Raw genomic sequence first — 16,762 nt, 5'->3', positions numbered from 1 at the left:
CGGCCTGGAACATAGTAATCAATAGAAAATGATTACTTCTTTTATGATTTTCTCTGGGTGTGATCCACCTGGCTAATGAGTCCCACACTCTAGCAAACTTCTCCTTCCTGCAGTAGACAATTGGGAGCTGGGCAAAAGTAAATAGGCTTCCTCAATTTCGTGTTACCTAATTATAATATTTCTTTTTCTATGGAATCAAGTTTCTTGCAGTAGACCATCCAAACAGTTAGGGCTTTCAGAACCATTCATCCACTGGGCAGATTAAGCATATGAGGTTTCCTCTCTGTATTTTGTGCAATAAATTTGCCTGAATTAGAGGATGGAAAAGAGTCAACTTAAAAGTTTCAGATCTATTGCAGGATCCCTGGTATGCACTGACTATAGTAGTAGGCTTTTTGGTTAAGATTTTGTCCTAAGAGCAATCTGCCCCACTCTACTTAAAAAGTTTTGTTCAAGATAAGAAAAATCCTCGTCCCAAAGTCTTTGAGGCAGAGGACAAGTGTTAAAACGAAACCATCTGCAAAGAACTTGGCTGATTCTTAAGCAAAAATGTAGGCATCCATGAGGAAAACCATGAAGCAAAAGTTTTTCTCACTCGGTATGAAAGAGAAAATTGTTACATCTTTCTTAGGACCATGATAATTGTTTCTTCCAGTTATTTACTGGGTGGGGCTGACTTACTTCAGGGATAATCTTCCCCCCTCCCCTCGCCTTTTTTTTTTTTTTTTTTTTTTTTGGCTGTAAATTCTTAGTTAAATTTTGGTTAGCAGGAGGACAATATTAGAATCAGTTAAACTAAAATGGAGGGAACACAGGAGGTGAGGAAGAGACATCTCAGGATTATAGGAGAGATGAAGGCTGGACAAAGTCTAGAGGGCAAAGATTCTGAACTGAATTAAAAAAAATATTACTTCTATATCTATAACACTTTAAAATTTACAAAAAACTTACTTCAAAACAACAATCCTAGGAAGGTATTATTATCCCCTTGAAGATGAAGAAACTAAGACTGGCTAGGTTAAATGAGCTTGAGCGACATAAGACTGGTGGAAAACTGGGGCAAGGGGAAAAAAAGGAGGGAACAAGTTCTTTTCACCTTCTCACTGGGTTGTTTAATAGGCATCAGGCAACAACCTATTTTTTGTTTGGTCTTCTTAGATGACCAAGTTTTCCAGCTGTACAAAAGGAAGTTGTTGTTTTCCCTCAGCCACAGGTTGGGCCAGGGCTGCTTATAAAGAGATTCAGCAACTGGATTCCTTTGTAATCAAGACTAATCTATTCTACTAAAGTTTTCTTTCTGAAGACTATAGGTGTTTTATAGGAAAACAGATAATGTAGTGCTTTAGGCTAAAACATTAAGTGTTCTGGATGGGACGATCACACGTGTACAAATTTGTACATGGCTGCATGGATTTCTAGCTCCCCACTGATTCAGCAAGTTTTCTATCTGCAAAAGAAAGGAGGAAACAGGTGGAAGGATTCTGCTTCTTTCTTCTCTCACTCTCAAATTCAAGTAACTCAATCAGCTGTGCATTTTCGATTCTCTTAGGGCAAATCTGCTAAATTCCAAGTGGGGCTGCTCTCTCTCCCTCGTCACACATACCAGTTAGTCCCAATCTTGAATGGCACCACTTTGGCTAAATCACACAGGAAAGCTCTGGGCCTAAGCATCTTATCTTCTACTCCTACTCCCCCACCACCACCACCACTCCCGCCCCATACATTCAGTAGAGCAGATTCACGTACCTCCCCATGAAGCATGGGGAGGAGGGGAGGGAGGAGACAGATTCTGAAACATCCTTATCACCCCTTCATTCATTTATTGACACCATTGTAAGATGAATCCCAGAGCTCCCTCTGGAGCAGACAACATTAGGATGCAGCTTGTATGTGTCTACAAGAAAGGGAGGAGGAGGGGCTGGAGGGGTGGAGAAGGGCTGCACAGGAGCTGTTCCTACTAATAGTGTACTCTCTTCCCCAGCTGCCCCCTTTTTGATTAGTGGCTCAGGGGATTAAGCACAACACCCTATTCTTCCAGCTCCTCTAGAAAGAGAGAGTAAAAAATGGTGCCCCAAAGCTAGCTAGGGACAATATCCTGTCCCTTCTCTCTCACATAGAAGCCTGCACTTCCAGTGCAATTTTGCCCAGGAATGGATTCAAATGATACATGTCCCTGAAAGAAATGCCAAATGGGTAGGTTACAGGGAGAAGACTTCCTTGAAAGGAAAAGTGAATTACTTGGAAATTGGGCAAGTACCAAAAAATGGGGGGCAGTGGGAGGGGAGGAGAAAAGGCAGCTGGGAGGGGAAGAAAGTGTTATCTCCAGGCTTGTGGACAGGCAAAGCTTTGACTGTGTTTTCATAACCAGTGTCATAGTGCATATGCCCTAGGCTTTAAGGTATGTGCCTTGGTCACAATGGCACAGAGGCTGTAAGCTGAGGCAGCGGCAGCATCGGAAGCACCATCAGCATCAGGAGCACCCATCAGCATCAGCAGCCTGGCACACAATTGCAGTAGCAGGCTGACAAGTGTGATAAAATGATCTTCCTTAACTAAACTCGTAAAGCACTGGGCAATAAAACTCAATCTTCTGTAAAATCCAATTAAGTCATTATCTGACTGATTGTATCTTTAATTGAAAACAGAAGTGACAGTAAATTTCTGTGATATATCAGGATCAATCGATACCGCTATACGATTCAGCCTCAAGAAGTGATTTATAATGTCAAACCTATATAGGTAACTCCACATTATTCTCTCTAAAACCACTGGTGGATGAAATTAAGAGTAAGTGCATTTAATAAAAAACAAGATGGTCAGGTTATTGATTACAACAGATGGGGGTGAAATCAAATAGATGTTTTCAAAGCATGGAGCGAAGAAAATACAAGTAATTTCTTTTTTTCCTGTTTAATACAGCTCACCAAATATACACACAAGAAAATTCAGTCATCAATAATGTTTTTATTTCAGGTACACCTGCAACTACACAAAACAATGAATTTTTTTCAAGAGGAGTTTCATTCAGGTTGGCTTCTGTTACAAGGGGAAGAATTCCACAAGCAATTTTAAACAAAATAATAAATCCAGAAAAATCTAGGAACTTTTAAAGACAGATTTGCTTTCAATTTAGATTACAATCTAATGTTAAAAAGTAGACTAAATTGCAATATGTAAAAGGTTCATTTTATGCTGCTTGTAAAATGAATGTGCATTAATCAAAATTCTAATATTAGACTAGAAACAACAGTCAAGAACTGTCACAGGGCTTACTTTAAAACACACTGATTACATTCTATATACATGTTATAATTCTTCAGGGCCTATAAGTTTTCAGACATATTTCAATCATAATTTGGATTCTTTACACTGTGCCAAATTTTTAAAAGTAGTAATATAAAGATCATTACTGCTAGACACATATGCAATATTTTCATTTACTCTAATTCTTTCTGTGTATTTTAAATTATATTATATGCAAGCCTGCTCATCTTGCTGTCTCTGGTTCTCCAGCCAAGGGCTTGGCTAAATTTATACTGTAGCAGTCTATGCATTTAAACTACAATTTCTTGGGAGCCCAACAGTTCATCTTAAACTAAAATAAAGTACCTGTCTCAATTGTGGTTCATTTACATGTAAATATACTCATTTGCTTAAGCATCCTGCATTTATTGAAAAATACTTTTAAAATAGCATTATAAGAAGCAGGGGAAACTATTTTATATAAACTCCAAGGGCAAGGCATTTAATTCTGCAATGCGTTTTGTAAAGTTATATTATCCCTAAAACCATGACAAATATATTTTAGCCTTTGGTCAGTATAGCATAAGCGTGAAAAGAACAAACTGAACACTTTCTCAACAGTTACTTCAGCCATCAGTCAATGCAAAAGATAAACAACAAACACTATGCGTATAATAGAATTGGCCTGCTATTCCAAATAAACCACAGACTTGTGTTGGGAACTTGCCTTATTCATCATCTTCAATGACAGCATTAACTGTGAAGGTACCAGGCTCAGATGCAGACTCACACTCCAGAACACCTTTTGTGCTTTCATTACTAATAGGTGAGCTGCTGGACAGGGAAACTAAGCCAGAATCTTGACTGCTGGGTGGTGAGAATACTGGAAAGAGTGGGGAGAAAAAAAGAAAAAGGCTCAATATTAAATGTAGAAAAGTTTTCTTTTACTTTGTATAGCAATTGCTTAACGCCTTTACAACAACAATAAAGAAAATAGCATTTTTTTACTTCATTAACTCCTGTTATTTATTAATTTACTTTCAACTATTTTATAACAACTCACTGCAACTCCTTCAGGATATGAAGTTATATTACAGCGTAATTGCAGGAATCCTTAATTTTAACACGATATTTTGAGACAAAGACAGTAGAATAACGTACCAGAAATATTAAGTGGAAAAGTTGAGAATGGAAATCAACAACACTGTTCCAGTTCTCTCTTCCAAGTCTTAGAAAACACTTCTTTTATGGAAAGCATCTCCCCGCCACTCTTTTACCCTTCCCCTTCCCATTTGTCCATAAATATATAGATTATGTAAACAAGACTAATAAAACTTGTCAAGCCAAGTGATCCATCTGATAAATTTCCACATGCAAAATTCAATCCTGTCTTTCTTCCACACCACAGGCAATTTTAGCTCCCCAACAATAACAAACAAAAAAAGGGAATAGATTTTCTTTAGCAATATATAAAAACTATTTCTATTTCTTTTTGTAATAATTGGTACAAATCTTCTATTTAGGGCCCAGCCTATAAAATGAATAGATGGAAGACACTATCAAAAATTTTAAATAAATGAGAATGAGATTAAAAGAATCAAAATGTTTTTATAATGCAAAATTTAACATCCCTTTAGAAACTCTGAATTAAATATCAAGAGTATAAAAGTAATAATATGTTCAAAAATATTTGCAACCTTACAAGCCACAGTAGATACAAAAATCAAGCACAGGGGTCTCTGACCTTCTTAACCTTAGATGAGTTCAGATCCACCCCCAGAACTCCCTTCCTGCCTGGCGAGAATGTAATTAAGGGGAAGCTGCAATGGTAATTTCTCTCCTCATTAACTTTCTGATTGGTTTCAGGCTCAGAATTCCACCAAGCAGTAGTTTGTCACCAATTCCAAATGGCCAATCGTTAATACTAATGTTTGTGTAACTAACTGCCAGCATCTGCTAAGGCTTCTTGTACTACAATAATGGGGAAAGGGTACATTAGTGCTCCTGTGTTAATTCAGCTTGTGTTCATCACTAGGGAAATCTATGATGTAATTAGCAAAATACATTGAGGTAGGTGAGTGCTGGAGTCATTTTGTAGATGACTTAATCACAGCAAAAGCTATAGTGGGTCCTGACACATTAACCCATCAATACTTATGATTGTGTTCTGAATTTTACAATTTAGAAAGTTATATCATCACGCTGAAGAAAGGAGCCCTCTTTATAGGAGAACACTATTTATAATTAACTAGGCACTAAAGCACTCAGGATGATATCCCTTAGAGGTTACTGGTTTTTAACAGACATCTGATGTATCTGGTAAAAGGAAAGGAATATTTTAAAATTTTTAATTATCAGTGTCCCACATTTAGCACCAGGTCAACTTAGCACATTTCTTGACTTATGATGTCACAAAAAAATTTTATGACCTGAGCAATTATTTCTGATGTTAATAGTATATCTTGCTTTTAATAATTAAAGTAAGAAAAATAAAATGCTTATTTGTTTTTATTACTTTTAAAAGGAAATATCTGAAAAATGTATATACACAGCAAGGACCAGGAGATTTTGAAACTGATAATAAGCAGATCCCACAGGATTATTGACTGAGGAGTTCTTCTGTTACTAGTGATCTTAAGTCATATCTTATTTAATTGCTAACATGCAAATAAAGAATGACTTTCTAAGTGCATGCATTAATATTGCAATTCCTATATGTAAATAAATCTTCCACAGGAGTCCTAATCCAATATCTCATAATAGTGAGTTTCTTGAAAACTAGTTAAATATACATAAACTACAACAATATTCAAATATATTCCTAAAGTCCTACTAAAACTTGTCCAAGGATCAACCTTGATTACTACACAGACTCTTCTTTAGCAGGCTGACCACTTGGCAATGAATTCTTTGGCTATGCCAGCGAGCACAACACAAAGCTCAATTCCAAACAGCCCTTAGTCCCCCCTGAGGCCCATCTCTACTTTCACAGTGACTGTAGTAAGGTAGCAAAAATGGGTACCAGAAGGTGTTAAAAAATCAATATAAATATTAATTTAAGTGAGTGACCTACAGGTTTAAGTATTCTAAATATGAGCTAATTGTCCAGAGCTAATTAATCGGTACACAATTGGAAGAAACAAAGCCCATGTAAATATAAATTTTCCTACCTGATGACTTTTTATGGTATGCACAAATGTGTGAATAAAGTGCACTGGAGAATGTGAGTTAAATATGAATAATGAAAGTTGGCAAAAGCTTGTAGAGGATTCAGAAGCTTCAAGCTTAAGTATTTTAAATATCCTTTCCAGAAGAAAGAAGATAGTAAGTTACAGTGAACAATGGAAACACAATTGAAAGAATGCTAGATTTTAAAGTCTTGGGTTCAAATCTTGAATCAATTCACTGCAAGAATTCCAAATAATGTATGTTTCCAGATGAGTCCTTGAAGCTGAAAATGAGCAAAGATGAAAAGTAAAAAAAAAAAAAAAAATTTTTTTTTTTTTACCATTTCGGTCATAGGTTTAAAGGAAAAAATAGTTAATGTAATAAGGAAGCCCAAAGACCTCAGAAACTGCTTTAGCCAGCAAAAGGTTGATTTCCTTGCCAAGCAGAAGCATAGAACAGAGGAAAATCACAACTGAATTATGAAAAGCAATGGAAACAATGATAAACCTATAGGAAGCTTGGTATCAGACCAAAATGAATCTAATAATTTCAAGAGTTAAATTGTTGGGAGGATAAAAAAACGGCCAATGAGAAAGACTGCCAATATTTGCATAATTGTATGTTTTTACAATGTGTGGCAATTTAATTTGTGAAATTTAAGCAAAGTTGGAAAGGTGTTTGAATGTTACCAAATATATACCACAGAAATCTGTGCTAGACATGATACAAAGTTTCAGTTGACCAATTCTATTTATCCATCCATTCATCTTTTAAAAGATAACAAAAGTAAAAACAAACAAACAAAAAAAACCCGATCTCAGCACCTCTGAAAAGTGATTTCGGACAACAATTATTTGATACTTCCTTTGTTACCTTTTTATGAGTAATCTAAAAGTGTATTGGAGAATATCAATGAAAATATGAGAAATAAACAGGCAAATTTCCACAAAAGCTTTTAATAGTAGACAACCTCTAAAATCACACAAGTGACTGAGAGATACAAAGAATGCAAAAATTCTACAGTGTTTACTATCTGTTGATCACAAAAAGGATTAGATTCAATAGAATGAAATTCAGGCTGAAAGGCTGCACAAGTCTTCAGAACATTTTAAGATTGTAGAAGTTTTTTTGATAAATACAATCACTAGAATAACTATTTAATATTTTTCTAATTATTAACACTGTGAAGTAGACCTCTGCTGTCTACTGCTATCATGGTATATCCTGAACAAAGTCCCAATGGAACAAGGATTCCCTTTGAGGATAGTAAGGTCTAAGAGATGTTCTTATGTGAAAATGAATAAATTTTAAAAACTTTTATTAAGCTCCAGGTACAATGCTAATAAATAATGGGAATACAAACAACAATGAAGATTTAAGAGATAAGCCTAATAATCCACATATGAAAAATTGGTTGAATATGAAACTACCTGTTGCTTAAGGATACATACACGGATACATACACATATGTGCATGTATGTATTTATGTGTAGGAGATAGGTGATACAGATAACCAAGGAATTAGACTCAAGATATCTTTTTTTAAAATGTTGTATCACTGATGCATTTATTGGTTACAGAAAATAAAACTATACAATCCTCAGGGAATAAAAGGTTGCTGATGATCCAAAAGACCCACAGATAAGCATTACAACATATTTCTAAAGAAGAACTGTGCTCTAGGAGAAGAAATATCATTGAGCCAATGACTAGTGAAAAAAGAAGGAAAGATAATCATACCAAAAGTGAAGATATTGAGAGCATTAATAAAACATTTAAAAAATACACAGATGACAAGAAAGTTCAGTAGGGGGCATAAATCAAACAATCATTTTGTTACTCTTCTGCTAGATTTAATGCCTAAGTGGATCATCTATATAATATATATAATACAATATTAATATCCTCTTTTTTGTTCTTTGAATTATGATTATGTTTATGTCTGTTTATGACTTGCTTGGAGGCAACAGGGCACATAATTGAGGCTAAGAGACTTTCCAGAATCACACTGTTAACTAACTAGATTTGAATTCAGGTACTCCTGGATACAGGGCTGGGATTCTATCTAGTGAAATACCCAATTGTCCCAATTACTGGTTTTTTTTTTTTAATAAAAAAATAAAAAATTTGAAGAGAGTGAAATTAAGAGATAGAAAATGCTCCTCTAGAAGACCAATAAGAAATTGATAAAATTCTTTGTGGAGTTCTTCAAACAAGACATTTCATCTTTCATCTCTGTGCCTTTTGCACTGGTTATTTATCCTCCATGTGTAAAATCCTCTCCTTTCCCTGATTCTTGCTTCACTCCCTCCCCACTCTTCCTTCAAGATTAACTTCAAAACCCTCTTTCTGAAGATCTTTCCTACATTCTTAACCCGATGCTAATTCTTCCCTTTTCAGGTTACCTTACAGGCACTGTGTGTATATTTCACATGTACCTATTTCTTTACATGTTGCCTCTCAGAATATGCTAACCTTGAAGACTTCCTCTCCCTCCCCCCACTTTATATTATTTACATAGTTTAGAACAAATCGCCCGGGGGGAGGGGGTGTAAGGTTAAGGTGAGGTAAGAGGATAAAGAAGGCATAAATAGGTTCTCACCAATGAAAAGACAATCTCATCATCTCATGGGTAAGATCACAGATTCACTCAATTAATGAAATACATAAACAATTTGTATTCCAAATTCAATGGGAAAGCTTTTTTACATGCAGATTTGGATAAACTACAGATAAAACTCTCTACCCTAAAATACAGACAATTACATAAAGTTTTAACTTTATGGTATAAAAGTGATTCAAAAAATAATAATAAAAAATTACATTGATATTAGAAAACAAGATGAACCAAGATCGACCATAGTGAAAACAATTAAAGGATTTTCTGTTTATGGCAACATTTCCAATCCTTTTTTGGAAAGAGGCTGATAAACCAACTGTATCAAACAGCTACTTTTGAACAACAAAGAAAAGAAACCTGTTCTCTTCATTGTTTTCTTGATTTTGGAACATCTGGTGTTGGTTAAGCTTGGTAACTAAAAGCAAACAAGTGGTTCTTAACTTTTTAACATTAAAATTTAAATTTTTTTGTTACATTTTAAGTTCTCAACTATCTCTCTACTTCCCCATCCTGCATTAGAGAAAGCTTTCATTTGACAGAGAGATAAAAGATGTATAAACTGTATGTATATATTTATGTATAACTATACAATACATATTTCTAATGGTTTCTTTCGATTCAATAAATTTGGGGTAAAAGTTAATGAAGAAATTGGTTAGTGGTAGGAACTGATCAAAATTGCAAAACCAAGCTTCTTTAAGGTTTTAATTTGACTTCAAAGTATTTTCTCATTCAAACACAGTATGTTCCATTAACTGTCACCTGACAGACAAAACAGGAAAACCAAAAGTATACTCGCATAATACAACTATGCCAAAAAAGGAACAGATTGGCACACAGAATGTGATTGTTAACTTCTACAAAAGTGATTGGATAACTTTTTAAAACTTCTCTTTTCAAAATAACCTTATTTGAAATTTAAATACTTGTTATCTTTAAGTCACTCCAATATTTGAGACACAGAGGCCTTTTTTCTTGATTATAAATGCCTTGAGATCATGAGATTTAGAGAGGGTGGAGATCTCCCCACTTTGTAGATACTCCTCTTCCCCACTCTTGAGCAGAAAAGGTGCTTAAATAAATCCTGGCATGGATGGTGGATAGCCTGTAATTCTTTCAAATTTGTTGTGTTTTTTGTCCCAGCTATATATTCAGTAGTGTCTGATTCTTTGGGACACCATCTGGGGTTTTCATGGCAAAGATAATGGAAATGATTTTCTATTTTCCTCTTATTTTACAGATGAGGAAACTGAGGCAAACAAAATTAAGTGGTTTGCCCAGGGTCACAGAGCTCATAAGTGCCTGAGGCCAGATTTGAATGCAGATCTGCTTGATTTGAGGCCCAGCTCTCTGCATTGTACCCCCTAAGTACCCTATATGCTTAAAAATTTTTTTTTCCTCTTTAAAGGTATTCAGATCTTTATTTGTGATAGTTTTGGCAACTCTAAATTACATGGGAGAAATATCAAATTTAAAAAGGATCATGTTCTAGAATCAGAGCACCTAGAATCAGCTTCCATTCATGACACTTACCATCTCTGGTCATTAGGAAAGTCATTTGTAAGATGAGATGACAGGACAGCTTCAGAAGTCTCTTTCAGTTCTAGACCTATGATTCTGTGATCTCTAGAATCTTTCACTGGAGATATTCACTAATATTTATGGTTAAAAAGAGTAGATGATTGAGCAGGAATTTGTCCCCAGAGTCACTATCTCCAAATCAAAAATGCTTGTTCTGCTTCATTCTGGCTGGATCTAAACATTTATTTATTTTCTTATTCATTCATTCATTCACTTATTTATTTCCTTATTTATTGGTAAGGTTCAACTTTTACAAATGAATTTACTTCCTAATGCTGAGAAGTAATAAACAAACAGATGCCATTTTAGGATAAAAATGTTAAACCATTTTATATGGACCACTTATCAGAATTATGTTTTTAAATACATAACATTACAATTATATTTGAAATATAGCTATCAAAATAATGTATTTTTTAAAATTCACAACCCCCCTGAAATCTATGAACCTCATAATAAGAACCCCTATTTTGAGAAAATACTTCAGAGAAGGGCTAATTCTTTTGCCACCCCAAAGAAAATTGACTTTTAACTGGAACTATAGGAAATCAATATACTGGAAAAAATAACAGATGTAAGAAAACAAGAATGTTTGAAAAGCACATTTTCTTTGCTGTCTACATTTTAAAAACCATTAAGCTCACTATTTAAAATAGAACTCTGAGATTATATATATTAAATATGAATTTTAAAACTCATTTGTACAGAAGTACAGGTGGGAAAGCATTAAATTTGTTTATTTGTTTTTTAATCCTATATGACAAAACTTCCTTCCTACGATTTTGTTTCCAAACAGTGGTCATCCCTAAGGAGGAAGAATTGTCAATCCCGCTTAGTACGTATGCACTTACTCCTTAACAATAAAAAAACTTTTTTTCTTGCAGTGAGATTTCAGACTCTCTCACTAACATTGAAAGTAATTAGGATTATTTTAGATGTTCCCAGTTTGGCAAATACCATGTGTAGAACTTTCAAACAACATTAATTCTTGGCACTCAGAACAAGGGATATGAATAGAGATCTTTATTTAACCTGATCTATCATGGATTATCTCATTCTTTTCCAGTTCATGCCTGTACTCAAGTTAATAGGGAGGCTGGGTTAATAACTGATGTAATTAGAAACCTTGAGCTGGGGGAAATCCCCTGATTAGTCCCCACCCTCCTACTATAAATTCACTTTTTCAGTAATCTTTGAAACAATTTAAGGTAGTTTTCCTTCCACCACCACCCCACCTGCAATAAAAAGGAGGTACTGGGGGTGGGGAGCAAAGAGAATTTGAAGGATTAGAGTTCCTTGAAAATACAATTCAAATTGTCAATTTTTAAAGCTAGAATGGACAAGTTTGTTTGTTTGTTTGCTTGTTTTAAGGGCCAGATCTACACCTGATATATTAGAATCAAAAGTAAACTATGGTAAATCAATGGATCTTATTCGAGTTCATGTAAATAAAACCTCATACACGGTTCTCATTCCTTAATAACATCTTTCCAATCTTGTAATGTTGAAAGAAAACTGTTAAGATTTTAAATGTCGATCTTACATCTAATCATGTTTATACAGCGATAGCAAGTTATATACACATTTTAGTTATAATTTATACATTTTGATAGAAAGGAAAAATAACAATCTATTTTTTAAAATGTCTTACAAATAATAAGCAACCAATCTAAGTACTCTACAAAGAGGTTAATATTAGAAATCCTTAGATTCGTTCATTGAGTTTCTCATGACCTTGGTGCTGGCCAGATTCTGAAAAGTTGTGATGAAAGTTGAAAATAAAATATTCTACTTCTAAATATGATCATATCATATTATATCACACAATTCATCTCTCATGAATCTCTAAAGCCTAATTCACTAGAGCCCTCGACCATACAATAGAACTCCCCTGAGATAACGGGATGGTACTAGAGTTACTCTGTATTTACTAATAATAAGAACAACCAATGAAAGCCCAAGTTTGTTCATGGATCACAAAATGGGGAAAACACCTAGAGTGACTATGTCTTGAAGACAGTTATGAGTTTCAAATGAGATAATATGTATAAACTTGGGGAGATGACTTTGAAGCTTTATATAATTGTCAGTTATCATCATCATTCAGAGATAAGAAACTGGAGTGGTCCTCCTGGTTAGTTAACAACTCAGGGAGCTATATAAAGAAAGAAAACCACCCAAATCATATGTTAGTGTGCTTCTAGAATTCTGTTTTTACCCCTGTGTTCAAGAACCTTCAATAGCTCCCCACTGTCTCTCAGGAAAAGATATCAATTCTTCAAGTTATTATCTGAAGTCTTTCATAATTTTGGTTCTAGCCATGTTTAGTGCACATTACTCTCCATGACAAATTATGATTTGGCCAAATTAACCTACTTGCTATTCTCTGTGGTATAGCACCTCTCAACCTCCATACCTGTTTCAACTTACTCTTCATTATCCCCACGTCTTAGAATCCCTCCTTTCCTTCAAAGGGTAGTATACATGGGTAAATTCCTATGATACACCTTTCTTGATCTCCTTAATTTTTGGTGGCTAATTCCTTTCCCTCTCCCTCCTCCTTCTGGAATTATGTAGCATATATTAATCTGTCTACATGTACCCTACCCTTACCCAAATAAAAGGTAAACTTCTTGAGAGGAAGAAGTATTTTTATTTTCTCTTTGTATCCCCAGGGGTCAAAAACTAGTGCTTTTAATAGATGTTTATTTAATTAGGTTGGACTTGAGAGATCAATCCCTTCATTTTGTAATTGACTGAAATTCAGAGGGGCTTAGTGATAATAGTCACATAGCTATTTGGTACAAACCACACCAGAATTCAGGTTTCCTGACAACTAGCCCAGGATATTTTTTATTTCATGTTCCACTTTCAGGCTCCCCTTTTTATGAGGGCAATAGAGAGTACAGATGGCTACAGTTACATAATTATACAGATATTATGCTTTCTTTTTTGAAAGGGAGGAGATGTTTGATCAAGTAATATTTTCTAAACCATAAGTGCCTAAATGGAGAAGGAACAGCATGTCCTGCCTAAAATTAAGTTAGGCATTAAGTTTCAGACCAAAGTACCTAGAAAAAAGAGCCTCTCTCCCTGAAAAGTATACATCCAGAAAACAAAAGATATACTTGAAGTTGCCTCATATATAAATGTTCTGTAATAATAGTATCCTAAACAGAGATAATAGGTTTGATGATAGATTTAGAACTAGAAGAGATCTTAGAAGACATCAAAGTTTGCTACCAACACTCTTCGCTTTATAGGAGAATATAGAATCTGAAAGAGACTGAAGTGATTTGCCCAGGGTCACATAGCTAATAAATGTCTGAGGTTGGAAATGAATTCAAATTTTTAACTCACCACACTATCCATTGTACCACTTACCTGACTTGTGCCATCAAAGAAATATATAAATAGAAAAGGAGGACCAGGCAGCCCACATTCATTCTCCATTGGTAAACATGTCAAGTGATCTAGGAGAAACCACCAGCACACTGAATAAGACTCCAGGCCTGTATTTATAAGAAGGTACAGACAAAAGTGGCACAAAATGGGAAGATATGAATGAGATGCAATCTTCATCATTGAAGAAACAGTTCTCACTGATGAGACACTTTTTAGAACCACTCAAGTAACAACTGCTTTATCTGTAGCATTTAATCATGAGCTGTTGTTGTTTCTCCTTTGGTCTGAAGAGGACCACAACATCAAGGGGGTGATACCATGACATGCAAAAGTGAAGAAGGGCTGGGCAAAGTCACCGTTTCACTTTCTCCTTGAGAGCCATCTGGGTCGGCAAGATCTAGTTGTGGCAGACCTCTTCAAGAATGAAGGACAAACCCCCTCTATGAGGAGGAAGAGAAGAAACCTGTTAGAATCCTAGTATTAACTCCATGGAATTGATACAATGCTTATTGGTTCACACCTTTACAGCGAATCCTTACAAAGTGATAAATCAATTGCCTAATTTAGCACATACTTAGCAAATCCTCTAGCTCACTAATGTATTTAAGTACTCATTGGAGTTCACACTTTTGGGAGATTCACAAGTCAGTATTTAGTATGATATTCACAAGTCAGAAACCCATAATCCCACTCTCAGATCCCATAATCCCACTCTCTCAGAGGCGGAGTCAACCTTTGGGAGATCATATATATATATAGAAGCTCTTATTAGTTCGGAACATTGCCAGGAGTCCTAGAGGAGCACTCTGGGAGATTGAGAGCCAGGAGCACTCTGGGAGGAAGCCCACAAACCCACTCTCAGAAGTGGAGTCAAGATTCATTGCAACTTTCACCTTGGTGGCTGGCCTCCTGCACTTCCCTCACTGAGACCAAGGCTGGTCTGAACAAAAGCTGCCCAGCCCCAGGCAAGGAGACAAGAGATTCATTCCATCTTCCACCTTTGTGCTGGCTGGAGGCTGAAGAAAGCAGAAGCAGAAGCAAAGGACAAAGCTGCAAGAGCTCTTAGAACCAAGCAGAGAGACAAGCCTCTGAGCTAACCGGGCTATATTGAAGGACACAATAAGTGTACTGATCTGATTTTTTTTTTGTGCAGCATGATAATTATAAATATAAGCAACATATTGGATTTAATTATATTTTTAACATGTTTAACATATATTGGATTACTTGCCATGTAGGGGAGGAGCTGGGGGAAGGAGGAGAAAATTTAGAACACAACGTTTTGCAAGGATCAATGTTGAAATATTTCCCATGCATATGTTTTGAAAATAAAAAACTATAATTAAAAAAAAAAAAAAAAAGCAATCTTTCCCCACCTCCCCAGTCCTACATCCACTGGCTTAGTTTTAATAATCTTAATGTTGAAGATAAAATGACTTTTGGTTTCCTTCATTCACTTACATTCAGAGGCTTGAAGTTAAGATCTACTCCAAAGTGAAATCAGAGCCTGTTATTTTGTCTTTTGACCTAACTCAGCCTTTGACACAACACACAGACTCAGATTACATAGATAGACTTGAAATATAGGGCCAAAGATCAAGCTCAGCTCTTCTAGACATACTAACTTCTGATGACCTGTCACCTGAAGGGCCATTATACTCAATTTTTCCAAAATGGTATTAGTTCAATTAAGCTTTTGTTAGGATTTACTCTGGAAGCTTCTTGAGGACAAGGCCTATTAATGGTTTCCTTTTTTCCTTTGTTTCAAGGAATGTAGGCAACCAACTATTAATCTGAGAAGAGGCCCATAGGCTAAATTTTATAGTTCATTGGTTAAAAAAAATGCTCATTTTCCAGGCCACTGTTTCTTCATTTGTAAAATGAGAGGACTGAAACTAAGTGAACTAAGTTGCAGGATTAAGAATCCTTAAGGATCTTTACAAGATCCCTTTGATCATAGGAAGTAAATGCAATTATTCAAATGTGAGGGAAGGAAGGAAACCTTTATTAAGTATCTACTATGTACATTATGTTAAACACTTTGCAAATATTACATCATTAATTATATCATTTGATCTTCATGATAACTCTGAAACAGGTGGTATTATTATCCCCAAACAGATGAGGAAACTGAGGCAGATAAAATCATTTGCCCATCTAGTATGGTTGAATTTGAACTCTAGTTTTCATGATTCTAGGAGCGACCTCACTCCCCCCCAGGGTTAAAAGAGTTTAGGAGCAAATGTTTGGCTAAGGTTAAAGCAGAATAAGAATTCTGCTCATAGAATTTGCAAATTCTTCACCCTCTGTTTTACAAATATAACTTTGAAAACTCTTCCTTTCCCAGGCTTATTTGTGAACTCTTTTGATTAGTCAAAAGACTAATCAACCCTCCTTTTAAAACAAAATTTCCAGTCATTTGTCATGATGCAGAAGAAAAACCCTGGATTTACAGCAGAAAAACTGGAATTAAGGTTTACCTTAAACACTTAGAAGCTAGCTACTTAACTATGGATGAACAATGGCATTTCTGTAGGCCTGTTTTCTCATCTGGAAAATGGGAATAATAAAATCTAGAGTTCATCCCTCACAAGGCACAAATGAAATAAATTATCTAAATAAAGCATCTTGCAAATTCTAAAAGGGGATAATAAATGTCATACATGAAACAGCACTATCTGGAATTTACTATCAAAGAATATCAGTTTGAATACTAGCTATTTCAACCCAAATAACTCTGGGAAA

At 35.2% G+C, this 16,762-nt stretch overlaps 1 protein-coding gene across 1 annotated transcript in view; it reads right to left on the bottom strand.

Moving 5' to 3' along the window:
- Positions 1-2,949: 2,949 nt before the first annotated feature.
- Positions 2,950-16,762, bottom strand: part of DMRT1 (doublesex and mab-3 related transcription factor 1) — a 145,451-nt gene continuing 131,638 nt past the window's right edge. The window contains exon 5 of the mRNA XM_031943929.1: positions 2,950-4,126. Within this exon, the coding sequence (XP_031799789.1) occupies positions 3,972-4,126 (155 nt within the window). The 3' untranslated portion in view covers positions 2,950-3,971. The remainder of the gene's footprint in view (positions 4,127-16,762) is intronic.

This window comes from Sarcophilus harrisii, chromosome 1 (assembly GCF_902635505.1).
Source record: "Sarcophilus harrisii chromosome 1, mSarHar1.11, whole genome shotgun sequence".
NCBI lineage: Eukaryota > Metazoa > Chordata > Mammalia > Dasyuromorphia > Dasyuridae > Sarcophilus > Sarcophilus harrisii.
The sequence above is the reverse complement of the archived record's forward strand: the minus strand, read 5'-3'. Positions and strand labels throughout refer to the sequence as shown.